Source organism: Microcaecilia unicolor, chromosome 10 (assembly GCF_901765095.1).
Source record: "Microcaecilia unicolor chromosome 10, aMicUni1.1, whole genome shotgun sequence".
Taxonomy (NCBI): Eukaryota; Metazoa; Chordata; class Amphibia; order Gymnophiona; family Siphonopidae; genus Microcaecilia; species Microcaecilia unicolor.
Window position 1 is genome coordinate 27928608 of NC_044040.1, and position 23899 is coordinate 27952506.

A 23899-nucleotide genomic window follows, 5' to 3' on the forward strand; every position below is an offset into this window, starting at 1 on the left:
GCGGTGTCCCGCTGGTGGAGCTGCTCTACCACCTGCTCGACTTTCTCTCCAAAAATGTTATCCGCACGGCAAGGCGAGTCCGCAATCCGCTGCTGGATTCTATTCTCCAGGTCGGAGGCACGCAGCCATGAGAGCCTGCGCATCACCACACCTTGAGCAGCGGCCCTGGACGCAACATCAAAGGTGTCATACACCCCTCTGGCCAGGAATTTTCTGCACGCCTTCAGCTGCCTGACCACCTCCTGAAAAGGCTTGGCTTGCTCAGGGGGGAGAGCATCAACCAAGCCCGCCAACTGCCGCACATTGTTCCGCATGTGTATGCTCGTGTAGAGCTGGTAAGACTGAATTTTGGCCACGAGCATAGAAGAATGGTAGGCCTTCCTCCCAAAGGAGTCTAAGGTTCTAGAGTCCTTGCCCGGGGGCGCCGAAGCATGCTCCCTAGAACTCTTAGCCTTCTTTAGGGCCAGATCCACAACTCCAGAATCATGAGGCAACTGAGTGCGCATCAGATCTGGGTCCCCATGGATCCGGTACTGGGACTCGATCTTCTTGGGGATGTGGGGATTAGTTAAGGGTTTTGTCCAGTTCGCAAGCAATGTCTTTTTTAGGACATGGTGCAAGGGAACAGTGGACGCTTCCTTAGGTGGAGAAGGATAGTCCAGGAGCTCAAACATTTCAGCCCTGGGCTCGTCCTCCACAACCACCAGGAAGGGGATGGCCGTAGACATCTCCCGGACAAAGGAAGCGAAAGACAGACTCTCAGGAGGAGAAAGCTGTCTTTCAGGAGAGGGAGTGGGATCGGAAGGAAGACCCTCAGACTCCTCGTCAGAGAAATATCTGGGGTCTTCTTCCTCGTCCCACGAGGCCTCACCCTCGGTGTCAGACACAAGTTCACGGACCTGTGTCTGCAACCGTGCCCGACTCGACTCCGTGGAGCCACGTCCACGATGGGGGCGTCGAGAGGTAGACTCCCTCGCCCGCATCGGCGAAGCGCCCTCCGCCGACGTAGTCGGGGAGCCTTCCTGGGAGGCGACGGCAGCCGGCACCGCACGCGGCACCGACACCGGAGACCTCACCTCGGGCGATGGACCAGCCGGCGCCACACTCGACGGTACTGGTGGCGCAAGCACCGCCGGTACCGGAGGGGTAGGGCGCAACAGCTCTCCCAGGATCTCTGGGAGAACGGCCCGGAGGCTCTCGTTCAGAGCGGCTGCGGAGAAAGGCATGGAAGTCGATGCAGGTGTCGACGTCAGAACCTGTTCCGGGCGTGGAGGCTGTTCCGGGCTGTCCAGAGTGGAGCGCATCGACACCTCCTGAACAGAGGGTGAGCGGTCCTCTCGGTGCCGATGCCTACTGGGTGCCGACTCCCTCGGCGACCCAGAGCTCTCGGTACCGACACGGGAAGGGGACCGGTGACGATGCTTCTTCGATTTCTTGGAACGAAGCATGTCACCGGAGCTTCCCGGTACCGACGAGGAGGACGTAGAATCCAGCCGTCGCTTCCTCGGGGCCGAGGCCGAAGGAGGTCGGTCTCGGGGGGGCTGTACCGCAGGAGCCCTCAGGGTAGGGGGAGACCCACCCGAAGGCTCACCGCCACCAGCAGGGGAATGGACAGCCCTCACCTGCACTCCCGACGATGCACCACCGTCCGACGACATCAGCAGACGAGGTCCCGGTACCACCGACGTCGATGCAGCTATCCGATGTCTCGGCGCCGATGCAGAGGGCCGATGCCTCGATGCACTGGCGGCCGAGGATGAATCTCTGGACGCTGAAGACGTCGATGCACTCGATACCCCCGGTGCCGATGCCGACGAAGAGCCCGAGAACAAAACGTTCCACTGGGCCAATCTCGCTACCTGAGTCCGCTTTTGCAAAAGGGAACACAGACTACAGGCCTGAGGGCGGTGCTCGGCCCCCAGACACTGAAGACACGACGCGTGCCTGTCAGTGAGCGAGATAACCCGGGCGCACTGGGTGCACTTCTTGAAGCCGCTGGAAGGCTTCGATGTCATGGGCGGAAAAATCACGCCGGCGAAATCAAAATCCGAAATGACGAAAATGAGCACCAAAACTTTGAGGGAGAAAAATCTCGACCGAGGCCGAAAAGAGGCCTACCCCGACGACGAAAGAAAACTTACCGGGGCAAAGTCTGAAAATACGGGAAGGGGAAAACGAAACCCGAGGGGGCTTCCGGAGCACTTCTCAACAATTTTGAAAGATTTTCCAAAGAAAAAACAACACGTCGAAGACAAAGGACGCGCGAGGTCGACTTTCCGGGGCTCGACACGGCGAAAACACGACCGTACCGAGTGCGGACAAAAGAAGACTGGCCGGCTCGAGCCGGTTTCGGGCGGGAAGACGGCCGCGCATGCGCGGTGCGCGCGGGCGCGCGAGGGCTAGCAAAGGACTTTGCTAGTGAAGATTCCGATTGGAGGGGCTGCCGTGGACGTCACCCATCAGTGAGAACAAGCAGCCTGCTTGTCCTCGGAGAATTAGAATTACATTGTCCAATATTTAAGGCTATTTATCTGAGGAACAGTTGCTGCTACCCATATAAACAGTGCTGACAGGGGCCAATAATTGGTAAGTTTTAGCAGCATTATCTAGATAATGTTGCTGAAAATTATCACCGAGCTCCCTTGGCTATCCAGATAGTGCTGGTTCAGTCTGCTAACTAGATAACTATCTGGATAAAGGTAGGAAAGCAAAAAGGTTGCCCTAATTCTGTCTGGGTAGTTATTGAGGTACTGATCTAAGGATGTAAAAAGAATTGAAGCGGTGCAAAGAAAAGCTACGAGGATGGTATGGGATTTGCGTTACAAGACGTATGAGGAGAGACTTGCAGACCTGAACATGTATACTCTGGAGGAAAGGAGAAACAGGGGTGATAAGATACAGACGTTCAAATATTTGAAAGGTATTAATCCGCAACCAAACCTTTTCCGGAGATGGGAAGGCGGTAGAACGAGAGGGCATGAATTGAGATTGAAGGGGGGCAGACTCAAGAAGAATGTCAGGAAGTATTTTTTCACGGAGAGGGTGGTGGATGCTTGGAATGCCCTCCCGCGGGAGGTGGTGGAGATGAAAACAGTAACGGAATTCAAACATGCGTGGGATAAACATAAAGAAATCCTGTGCAGAAGGAAGGGATCCTCAGGAGCTTAGCCTAGAATGGGTGGCAGAGCTGGTGGTTGGGAGGCGGGGCTAGTGCTGGGCAGACTTATACGGTCTGTGCCGGGGCTGGTGGTTGTGCGGCGGGGATACTGCTGGGCAGACTTATACGGTCTGTGCCAGAGCCGGTGGTGGGAGGCAGGGATAGTGCTGGGCAGACTTATACGGTCTGTGCTAGAGCTGGTGGTGGGAGGCAGGACTGGTAGTTGGGAGGCGAGGATAGTGCTGGGCAGACTTATACAGTCTGTGCCAGAGCTGGTGGTAGGAGGCGGGGTTGGGGGTTGGAAGGCGGGGATAGGGCTGGCCAGACTTATACGGTCTGTGCCCTGAAGAGGACAGTACAAATAAAAAAGTAGCACATATGAATTTATCTTCTTGGGCAGACTGGATGGACCGTGCAGGTCTTTTTCTGCCGTCATCTACTATGATCTGAACATTACCAGTACCCAAATAAGTGCCAGTGACCACTTTATACCTGGATATTCAGTATCATTATCCTGGTACGGATCGATACTGTATGTCTCGATATAAAAATCCCACGGCAGTTTACTGCCAAAGGCTGAATATGACTTATACAATATTCTGTTCCAGTGTTTGGGAGGCTTTCCACAGTAAATACTATGGACTAGTTCCCTAATGAAACAATCTTGGGAAGAGGTAATTATGGCAGGGACCTCAGGAACAGAGACTTTATATAATCTAAATGATAAAGGTCTCTTGTTTATCCAGAAAGACATTGAAGATATTTTTGATTACAATCCTGTGCTTCTATTACAAAGTCTATCAGTTAATGAATGTTTGTTCAATCATAATGCTACCATGATATTTGATATGATGAACGATACATTGACTAGTATGGTCTTTACTACAGAAACACTGCTGACATCTAAAAAAGGGTCCAGTGTAGGTCCCAGTCCAGAAGGTTATAAAATTGAACACTGACCCCAGTTGCTCAAGAAGGTGGTGTAGTTGCTCTTATACATAAGGCTAATCTACAATGCTCCTAATATAGATCACTGAAAGAGGTCAAAAATATGTTGATCTCATTGGGTCCCAAGAGACAGACTGGTATATTATTGCATTATTGGCCCTTGGCCCTATGGAGAAATTTTGGAAAAGGTGGTTGATATGATTGTTTATTGCCAACTTCAATATTTATGCGAGTTAAATCTACATCTTGAATTAAGTAATAACAAGCAAGTAGCTAACTTCATGTTTCTATACTGTAAATTTAGAGTAAACACATCAAGCTGAACATCTTTTGGACATAATCTTAGCTCCTAAGTGTGATCTTAACTGAGATGGAGTGTTTGTCAACAATCCTTATTTGGTCTGCTTACATTTTGCTAACTTTTAATGTAAATCAAACTAGACCTCAAATATTATTGGAAGATAGTATGCGAAAATCCAAGTGGGTGAGCAGATCTGATTAAATTAATAAACATTACAGTACTTGGATTTGAAGTTATCATCAGAAAATGCACAATCAATGGTCAAGCAGTGGAATTTGGCAATTAAAACTGAATAAAACTGCTAAAGCTATTAGAGCAGCCAAGGCGAAGAACATTGCTTTGCTACTCTAATGCCTAATTAGAAAGAAAACAGGAATTTAGAAAATTAGAATATCAATGGAGAATTTAACATTAACTGAATCATAAGCAGGAGTGGAAGGTTAAGATTAAGGCTTGTAAGAATAAGAACACGGAGATTAGAAAGAAATACTAAATTAAAACAGATAACTGGAAGTCAAAATAGTACAAATAAACTATTTATTATTGCTAACCAGTTACTAAAGACAACAAAAGTGAAGGAAGTTTGTTTGACTCATACAGCAAGTCAGTTGGCTCTAATTTCAAATTAAAAGTTCATAAAATGAGACTGCCAATGATTAAAGGAAAAATGCAGAGAGAGACTGATGGGCAGATGATCAGAAGCAACCGCAGGCACTAGAAGCTCCTAGCGCCATACTACTACTACTTACTACTACTTAACATTTCTAGAGCGCTACTAGGGTTACGCAGCGCTGTACAATTTAACAAAGAGAGACAGTCCCTGCTCAAAGAGCTTACAATCTAATAGACAAGTGAACGGTCGGTCCGATAGGGGCAGTCAAATTGGGGCAGTCTGGATTCACTGAACGGTAAGGGTTAGGTGCCGAACGCAGCATTGAAGAGGTGGGCTTTAAGCAAAGACTTGAAGATGGGCAGCGCCTGCGTTTGCTACCACCCCATGATCAGAGCCCCTGAGCACGTGAAACAACGTGCTCGGGGGCTCTGAACGCAACTAGCATGCAAATGCATGCTAAACAGGGCTCTAAGCGCAAGTAGCATTCAAATGCATACTAAACCTATTCCTCCCCAACGATCAGCAAACAGTACGCCAAACACTGGCGCGCTGTCTACGGCAAACCCTACGCCACCTTGGAGCTGGCATTAGGGTTTGTAGACCATTGGGGAGGAATTGTGAGCCCTGTCCAGCATGCATTTGCAAGCTAGCAGCCCCCACCCCCCCGGAAGGAGCAGGAACCTCAACCCCCATCAGCGACAGCTCTACCCTAGGAAGAAAACAAAAAGCATTTAACTTACTCTGTTCATTATCATTCCACTGATTTCAAGTACGGACATGTCAGCTTTCTTGCAGTCATTTCCCTCCCATACAATTGCACTTACTTTTTCCAAACCTGGATTGGAACTATGCAACCAAGGCAAATGACTCTGGGGATGAGAAAAAAAAAAGAGCCTTGCTTATAATTCTACTATACTCTACAATTAGTATGCCACACATGAGTTTACTTTAATTAGTATAATAAAATACCAGCTGCCATAAAGAATGAAACAACATGCAGTCTCTATTATGTTTTTTTTAATCAAAGAACACAGATGTGCTCTTTTGAGCTAACATTGTGCATAACTAGTAATGTTTTAACAGACAAAAAATTGTTACTGTAAAAATCATTTCCCCTAATTATCAAAAATTGTGGGGTCAAGTTTCAAAAAAGAAACACAGAACTTAGACAATCAAAATTTGGCTTGCTATGTCAAGCTTACTTGCAGCTGAAAACTAACCTAAACAACGGCTAAAACCTAGGCAACTCAATTTAGGACACTCAGAGGGCCATTTAAATCCTCTCCCCCACCTAAATTAATGTATGGAATTTTGGTCCTCCTCCTCCTCCAACCATGATTTTCTTCTGAATTATCTATTGGTCTCAGAGGAGGCTAGATTGGTCTGTGTTCTGTCATACTCCCATAAAGCAGGATTGGTGCCGATTACCGTATTTTTCGGACTATAAGACGCACCAGACCATAAGACGCACCTAGGTTTTAGAGGAGGGAAATAGGAAAAAAAAAATTTGCTTTTTCCCTCCTCTAAAACCTAGGTGCTCCGGTGCGTCTTGTCCGAATCCCTCCCTCCAAGTTCGGGATCGCCCTCAGGGTTACCTCCTCTCCCCCCCCTCCCCCCCCCCCCCGTCACCACCTCTCCCCTTACTCACGCGATCTTCCCTGGTGGTCTAGTGACGTCGGGGCAGGAAAGAGCCCCCTCTTTCCTGCCCAGCGCGCTGCTCTCCATCCTCCTGTATGCATTGCTGCCTGACGGTCTCGGCGAGATTCAAAATGGCCGCCGAGAATGGAAGTCTCGGCGGCCATTTTGAATCTCGCCGAGACCGTCAGGCTGCAATACGGTAATCGGCTCTTTCCTGCCCCGACGTCACTAGACCACCAGGGAAGATCGCGTGAGTAAGGGGAGAAGTGGTGACAGGGCCGGGAGGAGGGCGATCCCGAACTCGGAGGGAGGGAGGGAGGGCGGGCGGCCTGCCAGCCAGCCAAATCTCTACCTTCGGACTATAAGACGCACCCCCCATTTTCCTCCCAAATTTGGGGGGAAAAAAATTGCGTCTTATAGTCCGAAAAATACGGTAATTCATCAATATTGGCATGTGCTTTTTATACATCCAGGGTTTCAACAATTTCCCTTAACTGTATATAAGAGGGGTCCTAACATTCAGGACAAAGTAATACATGCTAATTTAACAGTACATTAACAGGATGCCACAGGAAAGTCTTATAAACATAGTCCTTATGGACAATGTAGCTGTGAACAAACTTTTTTTTAAATTTTATATTTATTAATATTTGAAAATTTTACAAGCATTAAAAGCTTGAACATGAAATTCAGGAAGGCAAACATTATAACAGAAATTAAGATTCCCATCTTAACTAATAAAGAAAAATAAAATTTAAATTCCTTGTCGTAGACCACAAGTGTTAGGAGGTGGAGTTATCCAAACCCAGAGGAAGAGTTTAAAGAAAAAAAAAAAAAAAAAGCAAATTTTTCCTGACATAAGGCTTAGCACTTAACTCACTGATAACAACAGGATGCTTGGGTGCATAAAGAGAGGCATGACCAGCAAGAAAAAGGAAGTGATAGTGCCGTTGTATAAGTCTCTGGTGAGGCCCCATTTGGAGTACTGCGTGCAGTTCTGGAGACTGCACCTACGGAAAGCTATAAACAGGATGGAGGCTATGAAATTAGTAAACTGTCTTGAATGCAAAAATTATAGGGACAGGCTTATGAACCTCAACATGTATACGCTGGAAGAGAGGAGGGAGAGAGGAGACATGATAGAAACGTTTAAATATCCGGTGCCAGCTGGAGAGAGGATTGGTGAACCAGAGAAGGAGAGGACCGCCCCAAGCCCAGCGCCGCACGTGGCCTAGCCAAATCGCCCAATCTCCATGACCTGAGTGATCTCCCAGATTGGATGAGCTGAAACCCCGCGAGCGACCTCACCTAGGATCGACGACGCGCGGATGGCGTGACCCGAGATCACCCGTGACTGGTCGGCACTGCACAGGCCAAGCGAGAGAACGGAGGCCGGAGCAGCCGGCCCACAGCCAAAGGCGACTAGACCTGACCAGGGGACGGCAAATAGAGGAGTGCCAAGCAGACACTGGCAGGTACCGGGCACTAGGAGCCGATCAGCACTGGACGGAGCCCTACAATTAACCCAGAACAGGTAACCAATCCCTATTAAGACCCACCAGAAAGGAAACGCTTCCATACAGCAGATAAGGCATCCCTAAGATCAGCTTGCTCGGGGAGGAGACGAGAGCAATGACGACAGATCGATAATATAGAAACAGAGACTAACCAACAGAACAAAGAGGATCAAATAGCCATACTTCCTCTCCATTCTACCTAACCCCTAACAGTGCTCTGCAAACTGCAGATTGATGGAGAGGAAATAGAGATTAACCACTAGATCCCCACTCCTAAAAAAAAAACAAAAAAAAGGACATCACCCCAGCCTCATAGAGAATCCCAAAAAAGAAACAACAAAAGAGACCTTACCAAAACACTGCCTTTAGAAACCACAAGAACTTAAATCTAAATGAATACCTTTAATCTGATCCTATTAAATTATTCCTTAATATTGACTCTCACAACTCTAACTCACAGAAATCAACATGATACCCATATTACACACACAAACCAAAGATTGATGGAACACAAACCACCTTACCAAATTGACAAGAATTCCAACAACAAAAAAAACACCAACATGCAGACAACCACAACAGAAGAAAAATAAAGGTCCTACTAAAAATAAAGGAACGACAACTAATAAAAATCCACACATCGTCAAACATGGATCCATACCAAAAAGATTCTAGCGGGATACACAAACGCCAGATCAGTAGTCAATAAAACAATAACTATAACAGACTGGATCACAGCAGACAATCTCGACCTACTATTTATCAACGAAACCTGGATCCATGACCACAAGGACCCGATAATTCTGGAACTCTGCCCCCCAGGATACAAAATTACCCATTGGAAAAGGAAAGAAAAAAAGAGGAGGAGGCCTAGCAATAATTTACAGATCTCACTTTACTGTAACAACAACTGCCGAGTCTATTACACCTAAACTCGAAATCGCTTCTGTTAGAATCAACCATACCGCCTTGCTTGACAACCTAAACGCTGTCTTGTTTTACAGACCACCAGGTAATTGGCAAGATTGCCAATCACACTTTATGGATTTCATATCGAATACCTGTGTATCTAACTCCAACTTACTCATAATAGGGGATATAAATATACACCTAGAAGACCCTAATGCAACCAATGTACGTGAATGCAAAGACTTCCTCCAGCTATGGGACCTTAGCTGGCCTAGCATGCAAGCCTCCCACGCCAAAGGACATACAATTGACCTCATCACACACAAATTATCCTCAGACCTAAACTTTAAACTAACAGATACAAATTGGACAGAGATACCATGGTCAGATCACTATAAACTAAACCTCACCCTACAGTGGCGGAAAAAAGGTACACACCTTAGGCAAGAACCAACAACCTACACTACGAGAGGCCAAATCGACCCCATAACATTCTGGCAACAGATCTACAGTGATGAATGGACAGTACAAACTGATTCCAAACATTATCTACTAAACTGGGACAACAGATGTAGGAACACACTAGACAAAATTGCACCATTACAAAAAAGGACTACACGAAGACAAAACTCAATACCTTAGTTCAACGAAGAACTGAAATTACTAAAAACACATGCTAGGAGACTTGAGCGAGCATGGAAAAAAATGAAAGACGAACATACACTTAATGCATGAAAACAAATGCAAAGAACATATAAATACTCAATAAGACGATCTAAAAAAAGCATACTACAAAACCAAAATAGGACCAGACTACAAAGATGCACATAAACTCTACCAACTCGTGAATAAATTAATAGACACCAAACCGGTTACCACAGACAGCACAGAAACCCCATCGGCAGATAAACTTGCCAAATATTTCAATGAGAAAATTATAAAACTTTGATCCACTCTACCACTCAACACCAGTGATGACGAAAAATGTATGGATTGCCTGGACCCAACTCTCGGTGAATATCCAGCAGATCGAACCTGGAATAACTTCGACCTGCTAACTGAAGAAACCATCACTCAAGCAATCAACAAATTCTCCAAAAGCCACTCCAAACTGGATATTTGCCCTAGCAACCTCATAAGGTCCGCTCCCAAACGCTTCATAACAGACCTTACGTCACACCTAAACTATATGTTACAAAACGGACTCTTCCCCAAGGACAAAGGAAATATATTACTAACACCTATACCCAAAGACTTAGAAAAAATTAAATGACACATCCAACTATCGACCAGTAGCATCCATCCCCCTGATAGTCAAACTAATGGAAAGCATGGTAACTAAACAACTTACTAATTACCTAAACAAATTCACAATACTGCACAAATCACAGTCAGGATTTCGATCCAACCATAGCACTGAAACAGTGCTAACCACCCTCATAACCAAATTCAAACAATTGATTGCAACTGGGAATAATGTACTGCTCCTACAATTTGACATGTCCAGCGCGTTCGACATGGTAAGCCACCAAATACTCTCGAACATCCTAGACTACTTCGGGATTGGAGGAAACGTACTAAGTTGGTTTAAAGGCTTCTTAACAACAAGAACATATCAAGTGATTTCAAACTCAAAAACTTCGACACCATGGAAACCTGAATGCAGAGTACCACAAGGATCACTGCTCTCACAAACCCTTTTTATCTTAATGATGACACCTTTAGCCAAATCACTATCCAACCAAGGACTCAACCCGTACATCTATGCAGACGATGTCACGATATACATCCCGTTCAAACACGATATAACCGAAATCACAAATGAAATCAAACACAGCCTCCAAATAATGAACTCATGGGCGGATGCACTCCAACTAAAGCTAAACGCAGAAAAGACACAGTGTCTCATCCTATCCTCACAATATAACACAAACAAACCCAATACTATAAACACCCCAAACTACACCCTTCCGGTCTCAGACAGTCTGAAAATTCTGGGAGTCACAATTGACCGAAATCTCACACTCAAAGACCATGCGAAAAATACCGCAAAGAAAATGTTCTACTCAATGTGGAAACTTAAAAGGATCAAACCTTTCTTCCCAAGGGAAGTATTCCGCAGCCTAGTACAATCAATGGTACTAAGCCATCTAGATTACTGCAATGCCATTTATGCCGGATGTAAAGAACAAATCATTAAGAAGCTTCAAACCGCCCAAAACACAGCAGCCAGACTCATATTTGGGAAAGCGAAATACAAAAGCGCCAAGCCCCTAAGAGAAAAACTGCATTGGCACCCATTAAAAGAACGAATTGCGTTTAAAGTTTGCACCCTGGTCCACAAAATCGTTCACGGGGAAGCCCCGGCCTATATGTCAGACCTTATAGACTTGCCTACTAGGAACGCAAAAAGATCAGCACGCTCATTCCTCAATCTCCACTACCAGAACTGTAAAGGGCTAAAATATAAATCCACATAAGCAAACAGTTTCTCCTACATCTGCACACAAATATGGAACGCACTACCGAAGACCATAAAAACCATGCAAGACCTAACTATCTTACGAAGGCTACTGAAAACTGAACTGTTCAAGAAGGCATACCAATAACATGCATCCTCAATGCTAAATAATAAAACTGCACATGAACTAGAAAAACCGAACTCTTTACCACTTAAATGAATAACCTCTTTGTTAATAAAGATCAAGCACTACCACTTTAATCCTTATGTCGATTATGGTATCTCTATAGTCGATGACCTAATGTATGTTACAATCTAATCTATCACTCAGGAACTAATATGCTATACCATAACATATTCTTCTTTACCATTTATGTATGCACCTTAATGCAATGCCTTTTGTAACTCTGTTACCTGGAAATGGCAACCACCATTACGGCAAATGTAAGCCACATTGAGCCTGCAAATTGTTGGGAAAATGTGGGCTACAAATGCTACAAATAAATAAATAAGGGCATTTATGTACAGGAAGAGAGCCTTTTTCAAATGAAGGAGAGCTCTGGAATGAGGGGGCATATGACAAAGTTAAGAGGGAATAGGCTTAGGAGTAACCTAAGGAAGTATTATTTCACAGAAAGGGTGGTGGAGGCGTGGAATTGCCTCCTGGTGGAGGTGGTGGAGTCTAGGACTGTTCCAGAATTTAAAAAGGCATGGGATAAGCATGTGGGACCGCTTAGGAACAGGTAGAATTGGGGGTTACAGAGGATGGGCAGACTGGATGGGTCATTTGGCCTTTATCTGCCGTCATGTTTCTATCTGGGGGACAAGATAATGGTAACAGCGGAGCAATTGTTACTAGATGTACCAGGTGCTTCTAGAGGATGAAATAGGGATAAGGCTGTGTTTGGTAGCACGTAAGTGTATATTACAATACTGGACTTCACCTGACCCGCCAGCCTACTGGCATTGGAGGAATCAAGTGCATTTAATGGAGACCTGGGAGGCTAAAGAATCTAAAATCTCACCCAAACGTAAGAAGAGATTTTTAGCAATATGGGACTCATACCTGTAAATCTTGCACCCCCAAGGTCATAGTTTGCTCCTAAACAATAGCTGAGTTGTGATTTCAGAGTCTGTCAATACTTGTGGGTTTATATGTGGGATGGGAGAGAAGGGAGGGAGTGGGGTTGGTCGGATATGTTAGCTTGGTGTTAAGTTTTGGGAGGGCCCCATAGGTTGAGACTTTGTGGGACAATTTTGCTTTTGTTAATAGGAGGCTTATGTAAGTGCATTATGCAGTGCATGCAACTTATAGTATTTTATAAGGTGCACGTGAAAGTAGGAGACATCCATCCTGCCCATGCATCCATATCCACGCCCTGCCCCCCCCATTGCAGTTATGCACTATAGCACTTACGCATTTCTTATAGAATAGCACATAATCCACTTGCATGCTTTAAGTGCCAATGAAAATGCACTTACTCAGTTATAGAATTGCCCTGCCCATCTTTCACGAAGTATGTGTTTAATATATCTTCACTTGATACTGTAGTCATTTTTATTTACATAGCCCATAAAGGAGAGAAAATGAGCAAAAGGTATAACTTGTCTAACAGTGCCACTTACTGGTGAAACAATACATTGTGTTTTGCACCAGGACTGCAAAGATCACAAAGGGAGGTTTGAATTAGAGAGTTGCACGGGGACAGAAATCCAACCCATCCCCGCTCGTCCCTGCTGGAATCTTACCCGTCCCCACCCATCCCCACTGGAATCTTACCCATCCCCACCCATCCCCTCAAAAGTTTAAACCATCCCAACCCGTCCCCGCAAGAATTTAACCCATCCCCACCCATCCCCGTAAGAATTTAACCCATCCCCATAAGAATTCAATAGTACATAAAAGAAAGTTCCAGTCAGCTCCCTCAGTCTCTTTCTGGATTTGAGCCACAGCACTGTAGGCAAGGAAGGAATGGAAGTTGGAACTTGGAACACTCTGGTGCGCACATGTAAGATTTGTCTCTGATTCACTGGCAGTGTGTGCTGAGAGGCCGCCACATGCACGCGCCAGTAGGTCAGGTGACATCTGATTCTCGTGCCTGTGTCAGAGCTGAGGTCTGTGCACCAGCATGGGAGCAAAGAGGATTAATAGTAACATAGTAAGTGACAGCAAATAGACCTGAACGGTCCATCCACTCTGCCCAATAGTCACACTCATGATCAATTCATCATTAAATCAACGAGTGTGATATTATATACTTGATTATGGTCTTTCTTTCGTGTTTCTGGAACAAAGACCACAGGAGTCTATCTGGCCCCATCCTTATGTTCCAACTGCTGGAGTTGCCATCGAAGCCCACTCCAGCCTATTCATGTTCTCATTTGTGGGACACAGACCGTAAAAGTCTGTCCAGCACTGTCCTCATGTTCCAGCCACTGAAGTTGCTGTCTAAGCCCTTTCCAGCCCATCCTACACCAGATTGCCATGTATGAGAGACAGACCATACAAGTCTGCCAGGTATCAGCTCTAGTTCATCACAGCCAGAGTCGCCATCTAAGTGTCACTTGACATATCCACACAAATGCAGCCATTTAAGGTTAGCTTTTATATAACTTCCATTTTCTAATTAGAGATCCTCTGTGTTCATCCCACGCCTTTTTGAATTCCGTCATCATTTGTGACTCTACCACCTCCTTAATGGAAGACTTTCTACATTTATGCTGTTAAAGCAAGGAAGAAGAGGAGGAGGAGGAGACAGCACTCAAATAAATTGGTATTCGGTAGATGAGAGGCTGGTGCAGGTGCAGCTTACACTTCCACGGGAAGCCCACAGAACTGGTTCCATCCCCGCAGGAACCCCGCAGGAACTGCCTCCGTCCCCGCGGGAACCCCACAGAACTGCTTCCATCCCCGTGGGAACCCCGCAGGAACTGCCTCTGTCCCCGCGGGAATCCCGCGGGTTCCACGGGATTCCCGCGGGGACGGAAGCCGTGCAGCTCTCTAGTTTGAATAGCTTGACACCTAATATAATTGCAAAGGCCAACCTGTTGAAAGGGATCATCTCGGTATTCCTTTTTCACACATGGATTAGCATGAGGAATTTCTGTATCACTCTCACTAGAACCTGATGAATGGCACTCAGTGCAGTGCAGGAGCTCTTCCCACAGTACATCTTCTGTTTCTGATTCTGGTCTGGTGCTTTCTGAATCCTGTCTTGAACTGGAGCACCGAGAGCTGCAGCTGGTACCTGATTTTGGGGCATCCTGTAGAAAAAAATATTCACATGGCTAGTCTGCATTGGTTGAAGGTTTTTCATGTATTTGATCACCACACTTGAATATTTCTAAATAAATCTCTGTGATTAAGAACAGTTACATTCAAAATTATGTAAAACTGGTTATCTTTCATATGCCTGCAATTAAAATAAGCACAATTATAGTTGAAACCTCATAAGAGATAAAAACTTTCGTAGTTTTGTGGACAATCTTCAAATTTCACCCTCCCTCTTTCCACAGTGAATAAATGCTTTCCAAGCAAGATAATTTATCCAGCCAAAAAAGATGGCACTGCAGTGTCACCTTTGATAAAGTCAATAAGGTCATATGAAGATATTCTAGCATGTTTAGGTCACTTTGTCCCACGCCTCCTCAAGGAAAAAAGAATCCTTAACGCTTTAAAATCCAAATATTCCCTTTATTTTCCATCTTCACCGCATTCATTAGTGGAGTGAAGGAGTAGCTTAGTGGTTAGAGCACTGGGTGCACAACCAGAGAAGCCCACTTCAAAATCCTCTGCTGCTTCTTGCGATCTTGGGCAAGTCACTTAACCCTCCACTGTTTCAGGTAAAAACTAAGGGGAACTTCTACTAAAGCTTAGTGCGTGTTAAATGCTAAGAAGCCTATTTTATACCTATGGGCTTCTTAGTATTTAGCGAGCACTAATTCAGTTAGCATGTGCTAAGCTTTAGTAAAAGGGTCCCTTAATTGTAAGCCCTCCAGGGACAAGGAAATCAATACCTACATGAATGTAACTGACCTTGATCTACTACTGAAAAGAAGGAGTGAGTTAAATCCAAATAAATACAATTAGTACTTTAACCTCCTCAACACAGACTCGAGTCATTTCTCAAATTACTTTGAATTATGGTCTGGACAAAAAATTAATGTAGTCTAATCCAGTTCAGAAGTGTAAAACAAAAGTCGGTCTTTCCTTCTGAAAATTTCATTCAGATGATGCTGCATTCTAGATGAGGCAATTTTCAAGCTGAAAACATTGCTGCAAAGTCTGTGGGCACTTGAATATGCACCAATTTTCAAAGTAAAAGTATACATTTACTTTCATGTTGAAAACTGCTGTGGGTACAAAATACTCAAGTACATTTGTATCTGGTTCTTCTGTGGACACTTCCTGAATTAAAAATATCATACACTGATTTAAAAATGACATCATTCTCCTCCTGCAACTTAAACATGCATCCAGCAATGCCACCTCTTAATATGGCTAGAAGTACATGTGATGCGGGATCTCACCTGTACTTTGAGCTAGGAGAAGGGTGGGGATGATTTTCAGACTGCCCTTTTACCTGGGTAAATCAGCATTTACTCAGGTAGATGATTCTTGAAAATAGCCCCCTCTATGTTTACAGAACCAGTGCAGCACATTTATTGTTTTAATGCCCATGAACATAACAAAAGTAGGTCATTACATAGTGTTTGAATAGATACGCAAAAGAGCACAAAAGCGGGTATTATCAAAAGACTATCACCTCTGTGGAGTAGTGCTTCCTGTAGTGGTGAGCTTTCCTGTTCCGAAGGAGGCTATCACTAGAAGCACGATCCACATTGCAACGCAGTATGTATTCGGTTTCGGGGTCCTCTTCACTTGAGACCTCATCTGAGATATTGGTAACCATCCGCTGTACTTCCTAAAACAACAGATATGACTGTCAAGACATTAATTTTGTTACCCCTAAATTACTATCGTTTGTATCCATTTCAGTTGGAAATACTCTTAAAATTTAAGATGCTTTCAAACTCAGAAATTTAAACTTACTTGCTAATTTCCTTTCTTTAAATCCTACCAGACCAGTGAGAGATGTCTCCTTGCCAGAATAGGAAGACAAAGAAAAAAGCCTAGAGCTGATATCATGCCCTTTAAAGGGTGCCACTGTTGTTGTGTGAGTTTCGCCAATTTATTCGGAGGAGGAATATATTATACAAAATTTCGGAAAGAATTTGTCTATTGAAGCCTCCTTTGTCATTGGTGTGACCCCTGACGCAGGTGCGGCAGCACCGAAACACGGCCCGTGTCGGGTCTCTCTTCAATCAAAGTTCACCATTAAAGGATTATTTTAATGAAAAAACTGAGTTCCTTCCCGTTTTTAAAGGCCCTTTGTGCTCTTCTTTTTTGTTTGGTCTTTTTGTACTTGGTTCCCTCTCTTTGTTACACTTTCCTATACTGCCCACCATGGCTGCAGTCATCTAAATCTTTCTGCCCAATTCTATAACACCAGAGGATATCACATTCATTACTCTCTTTTTCGGTTTGTCTTCTTGCACACAAAACTGTAGTCCTGCCCCCAGCTTCAACACATAAACCATTTGCTTGTCAGCACTGGTTACTAGGGTACATTCCCCCCTTTCTTACGGCATCAGCCCTTGAAACACAAGATCATTTTGTTTCCTTTTCTCTTAGCCCCTGAGGAATTCTTCTGCTTTTGGGTGCTAGCCCTGGAACCCCTGCCTCCCTCCTATTTAGTCCTTGGGTACTCACTGTGGAGGCAGTTGCCTTCTTTGCTGGCTATTACTGCCCCTTCTGCCAGCTAACAGACATGTGAAAGAAGAAGATCCAACTGCCTAGGCTTCACCAAATAAGCCCTAGAGCTTTTCTAGGAAACATCTCTGCTCTCTCCTTATTATCTTTCCATATGGAGCTTCCCCCCTTTATCCATCTTCAGCAGGAAGCCTCTTAGCTCTCTGCAACAACATTAACAGTTTTAACTTATCACCCTAGCAAGCTGCATTGCTGTTAATTACTCCCAACTGTACAAGGTGCTGGCTGACACACTTTCTAAGGCAGGAGTTCTTAAAGTCAAACAAGATTCCAGAAGGGTCTTGAATCTGAGGCAAACTTTTTGAAACGTTCAGAGTGGGCAGTTTTAGGACATTTATTGGTGGCATAACTGTATGCTACTGTAATTGTAGCGACATTTTTGCAGGTAGCACTGTTAGAAGCCAACAGTTAGCAAAATATGTAGCTGTCAGTAATCATTAGTGGACATATGTTTAGGAAGGGGTGCGAGGATTTCTTTGATCAGTTAAAGTGGGTGCAGGAACTAAAAAAGGCTAAGAACCCCTGCTCTAAGGCTTTTTCTTGGCTTAAGTCTCCTGAGCTGAAAGTCTCAATGCCTTCTGGGAAATGTAGTTCTCCAAGACTTAAAGAGCCATTCATCCTATCTCTTGGATTCTAAGATAGCATTTCACTATGCTCGATCTTTCCTTACTGCCCTGACAAGCAGAGCCTGCTTGCTTTTCACAAAACACACAGACTGAATGTTTCTCTGTTTCGCTCATACTTTGTTGAATCTGAAATTTTTCCTCATGAGCTCTCCAGTGGGTGATTCAATTTATTCACTACCCTTTCTATTAAGAAATATTTCCTATGTTGCACACCAGTCTACCTCTCTTGAGACACCTTAACCCAACTACCAGACCTTGTTTTTTGGCCATCTTACCTTATGATGACTGTTAGTATTCCTGAGGGCTCCTGTGCTCCAGCCTCCTTCTTCTGGTCTAAGTAACTCATGTGGAGTTTCATGAGCATGCACGCCATCTTCAACACTTTTGCCTGTCACCCTCCCATCAAGGGAGACATAGCCGTTGTCAGTCTCTGTTGACTTATCTATTGAATTCTTTGCTTTCTTTGATCTAATTGAAAAAAAAAAAAGGTCATAAAATGATTCATTTAATCTTTGCTCATTTCAGTTATTCTTTTTGATTCCACTGAATAGGCATATTTGATTAAAGGATGGATCTCATTCAATGGCATCTCCTATTTAAATGGTCTGCTAAGGTGGTCTTTTTCAATCATCTTTCTCAAACACAGAAATGCAATACCAGAACAGACAGCACTATTTTATAGCAGATAATCTAAAGCCACAAGACAAGCAAACCATTTACTTCAGGCACTGAATGAACATGTCATTATCTAGTGGCCAAAACTTGTATTAAAAGGTTTAAAATGTATAGATTTTTGATAATATTATTCTAGAGCAGTGTTTTCCCAAGTTGGTCCTGGAGCACTCTCCTTACCAGTCAGGATTTCAAGATATCCATGTTGAATATGCATGAAAGATTTACATACAATGGAGGCAGTGTATGCAAATGAATCTTGTACATGTTCATTGTGGATATCCTGAAAATCTAACTGGCAAAGGGGTACTTGGGAAACACTGTTCTAGAGCATCAAAAGTAATGTAAGATTATACCAAAATATTAATTTTCTGTAACTTTTCTGACAATATAATATGTTGAACTTAGACTGCTATGGTCATAAATTCAAATTTGAAGTCACACAATGTTTAGTTACTTTATCAGCAATGAAGTTAATGATGATTAATATTTTTGTTTTGCTATTTGCAAAAGAAAAAGAGGGAATCCAAAAGCATAGACCAAAGAACAAACAACTGAAAAAGCACTAGGGGCCTTTGGAACTAGGATAGCGACTTCTTTTGAATAAAGAAGTTGCTATCCCAGTTCCAAAGGCTCCTGGAGCTTTTTGCTTTGTTTCGCTAACAAAAACCTGCCATTCTGTATTGCAAATTTTGAAATTATTGCAGGCTTAACTTCCAAATAACTCAAATCAAAAACTGATTTACAGTCAAACTGTACAGAATTAGACAACTTTTGGCTTGATAAACACAAACCAACTGTTACTATCCTGCTTAAGCTTAAAAAAAAAATCTTATATACAAACTAGAATTAGTAAATTTTTTGGTGTAGCCCTTGGGTGTTGTGGCCATTAAAATCATGGACATGTTCAAGATAAGATATTAGCAAACAGATGGAAATAGAAGTAAGGTAAACCTTTAACTTATTTATTTCATCTTCAGGGATATTGGCTAGAATAAATCAAGTATCAGTCTCTCAAAGTTGCTGACCATGATTCAGCTATAGAAATCCAGCCTTCCAACAAAGATAATGAAGAGAATAGCTTTTTTTTTTTTTTTTAATGGTAAATTCAGTACTCGTGAGTGTGCTGGACTGAGAGCAGTAGAAACTGAAGTCCTTTGTATCCATACAGCAGGTATAACCTGAGCAGAGATAGTACAAGTTTTTCCACGCTCTCCTGTCAATGTGACTCCATCCAGTTTTGCTAGCAAGTGAGGACAACTCAGTTTTCATTCTGGTACAATTTTTGGCCTCTACTACTGAGTTTCTTAAACTTTTTTAGTTCCCACACTGCTTTAACTGATCAGTGAGACCTTCTTGTACCCTTCTTAAACCATGTGTCCACTAGTGACTACTGACAGCTACATTAGTCGCTAGATGTTAACAGCTAACAGTTCTATCTTCTAGCATGTTGTTAAAATTACAGTAGTGCACAGTTATATTACCAATAACTGCCTTTACTCTGTCTAGAAAATTGCAATAAACTGCCTCAGATGTCAAGATCCTTCTCCGCACCTCTTCCTGCATACTTTGGGGGTGCAGGCATCACTGGTTAAGAAGCCCTGCTCTATTCCAAGACTGCTATTAAGAGTGCCAATTATGATGGGGTTTTGTCATATGGAAACCTACTCAATGGGAATATGCGCAAGACCACTAACTTGTGTTATGTAGGCTACAAAATGACTTTCTAAATAATGATGTTTTTTGGTTCCTATTAACAAGAACTGGATTTCAATAACTGGCCTATATACAAGCGAAAGCCTCAGCAACTTTGTGCCAGGCCAAGCTTTTACAGTCTAAAAGGTTAATTGTAAAAAAGATACACAGGAAGAGAATAACCTCATTTTTAAAAGCTTGTATTTGGCAATTTGGGCATTATTTCATATTTCAATGATGCAGCAAGAGAAAAACGACATAACACATCACAAACAATATGATGGCAGAGATTCCACATAACACAAGACAAGACAAATTTAGAAGGTGCTCAGAAATTCTGATCAAGTCTGTCACAGTCAATTAAACAAGTTTGAGAGTCGTAATTATAGAAAGTATAAGTTGGTCAAGCTTGTCAAATCCCATCCTGTAGATAGGACAGTTATAAAGGAAAAAATATTTTAAAAATCATATTTTGGATAGTATCATAAATGATGAAGACGTAATATGTCGATGAGATGTCACCCATTTCTTAAGGACAGGATTATAACAAAAGCATTTATATTTTTGTTGATGCATAAAAATGAACTTTTCCATTTTTCTTTCAAACTTTCCCTTAATCCTTAACACTGTAATGCACATTTTACGCTATTGAGAGTAATCTTTCTACCTTTTAATATGAGAACCACTCCATCACTACTGTGAATGAAAAGAATGGTTAAATTTGCCCAAATTAGTATAAAGGGGTAAAGGAGGATTATTTTCATGCTACTAATCTGCATAAATCTTAATTTTAGAAACTTAATTAAATTTAATGTCATTCTTTTTGATATCACTCTATTGACAAAATGGGAGATTTTCGTAGAACTTGTAATTGTCACAAAACAAACCCATAAATCTAGCAAACTTGTTAAATGGACTTCTATACTGGTGAATATTAAGGGAAAAGGCTACTATTAATCAGCTTTCTTGCTACAGCTCACAGGTAACAGACTAATCATCGGCCAAAAACAACCTTATCAATTGATGCAAAACCTTCATAAATGAATAAAAAAATGTTCAAAGGTGTCAAATGTGCATTTTCATAATAAGAAACTGAGTAATAGTAGCCACAGATTGTCGAGGCCTTTTCCTTTAATAACCACCAGTATATATGTCCATTTATTAGGGATTCCTATTGACATACTAAATGGGTGATGATACAATGTTCATTATTTAATGGATTTGAGCAAATCACAAGGAGGCAATCCAACAAAGTCTAATTGGCTTAAACCCTTGGCTTTCAAATACACTATTTACATTCAGTGAAGTTTCATCCAGTTCTACAATTCTGTACCATAGTGAACTGGTTGAATTTTTATTGATAGGCCAGGCACATAGCCATTTTAGTTTTAAAGCAGTAGGGTATAATATGGAAAGAATATATGGAGTATGTTATAAAATCTACAAGCCTTCCACGAACAGACACAGCCAAACTCATCAGTATGGGAATATTTCCACATGCTATTACAGCCCAAACACTTCATATGCAGTGAAAACAATATATGACCACCTAAACTTCAGGAAATCATTAAAAACCCACCTCTTCAAAAAAGCCTACCCCACTGATCCAACATAAATCCCCACACCCAGCAACAAAACATAATCAAAGATCATACTGGACAACATACTATCTTCTCCCCTTGACCCATAACTCTGACTCACTTCTATCTACCTCATCTGACCACAACACAATCTTCTATTTGTTATCAACCGAAATGGCAAACGCCTTTACGGTACTTTGTAAGCCACATTGAGCCTGCAAATAGGTGGGGAAATGTGGGATATAAATAAAGAAATATAACCTACTCCAGAGCTTCACAAACTGTGTTGGGACCTGTAACAGGGTCACAAAATTCATGTTTAAGGTCATGATCTGGGTGGGCTCTCCCATCATTTTTCTGCACCTCCGGGAGATCACACAATTTTATTTGGTTACAATCATGGTGTTATAGCCACAAAAAGATTCAGAAGCAATGACCTACTCTAACAAGTAAAATGTCATATATGATCATATAAGTTTAATGAAAAGGGGCCCAGATCTGACAATGTTATTAAAAATGGAAATGTATCATTGTGTATCAACATCCTAATAAAGCTAACTTGGGAAAAAATTTCAAAGGCAAAGACCAATGTAAATTAGTCATCTGAAAACTGCCCTCCCATAACATGGCTAAACCTATGTGCAATGTTCCACAACACAGGTACTTTCAGCCCCGTTTAACATATAGTAACATAGTAGATGACAGCAGAAAAAGACCTGCACGGGCCACCCAGTCTGCCCAACAAGATAAACTCACATGTGACATTTTTTGTGTATACCTTACCTTGATTTATACCTGTCTTTTTCAGGGCACAGACCGTATAAGTCTGCCCAGCACTATCCCCACCTCCCAACCACCAGCCCCGCCTCCCACCACCGGCTCTGGCACAGACCGTATAAGTCTGCCCAGCACTATCCCCACCTCCCAACCACCAGCCCTGCCTCCCACCACTGGCTAAGCTTCTGGGGATCCCTTCCTTCTGAGCAGGATTCCTTTATGTTTATCCCACGCATGTTTGAATTCTGTTATCGTTTTCCTCTCCACCACCTCCCGCGGGAGGGCATTCCAAGCATCCACCACTCTCTCCGTGAAAAAATACTTCCTGACAAGGTGCTGTCAAGATAATGTTTTCAACCGACAAAATAAAAACATCTGTTCAATCAAAAGATAGGTATGGTAGAAAAATCTTGTTACCAACATTATATGTAATAAATAGAAATAAAACAAAACAAAACAAAAAAAGGAAAATACAGTGATACCTTTTATATTCAACCAACTTAACACACTTTTGGACAAGTATTCAGAAGTAGAGCCACCTTCTTCAGACCAGGTAAGAGCAAAAGATGACAATATAAAAAAAATTGAAAGATATATACTACTACTACTACTTAACATTTCTAAAGCGCTACTAGGGTTACGCAGCGCTGTACAATTTAACATAGAAGGACATATTTGTTGTCAGTGTCTTGTGGGGAGGAAGGATTTAGAATGGAAGTCCCTTGGTCAAATTGATTCAAGATGTCCCCAAGAGATTTCTCAAGAGAAGGAGTGTCAGTAATGACATCTGCTAGGCTCCCTGTGGCAGTTGGGAAGCTGGAATCCATTGGGCTGTCCTCAGACTGAGATGCGACATGTACAGTTGAGGATTTGTGGCCCAACAATCTCAACATCTGCCAAGCTGTGACCTTCTGGCTCTTGCAAACTTGTAGCACAGTGTAAACTAAAGCGTCCACACATTGCTGTGGAAGGAAAGCCCAGACCTGTGTCATGTGTAGCAAGACTCCTATAAACTCCAATTTTTGTACTGGACATAGATGGGACTTTGGGTAGTTGATAACAAACCTTAGTAGCTCCAGCATCTGAATAGTGCTAGACACCGATACCTGAGCTCCTTCCTTTGATGTGCTCTTTATCAGTCAATCATCTAGGTAGGGAAACACATTCATTCC

General features: G+C 43.0%; 1 protein-coding gene across 4 annotated transcripts in view; it reads right to left on the minus strand.

Moving 5' to 3' along the window:
* The window catches only part of PHTF2 (putative homeodomain transcription factor 2), a 225666-nt gene that overhangs the window by 53135 nt on the left and 148632 nt on the right, over positions 1-23899 (minus strand). For all 4 annotated transcript variants that reach the window (XM_030215752.1, XM_030215753.1, XM_030215755.1 and 1 more), the window contains 4 exons: positions 18279-18471; positions 16311-16469; positions 14590-14808; positions 5760-5888 (listed from right to left, as the gene is read on the minus strand). In XM_030215752.1, coding sequence (XP_030071612.1) covers positions 5760-5888; positions 14590-14808; positions 16311-16469; positions 18279-18471 — 700 coding nt within the window. The remainder of the gene's footprint in view (positions 1-5759; positions 5889-14589; positions 14809-16310; positions 16470-18278; positions 18472-23899) is intronic.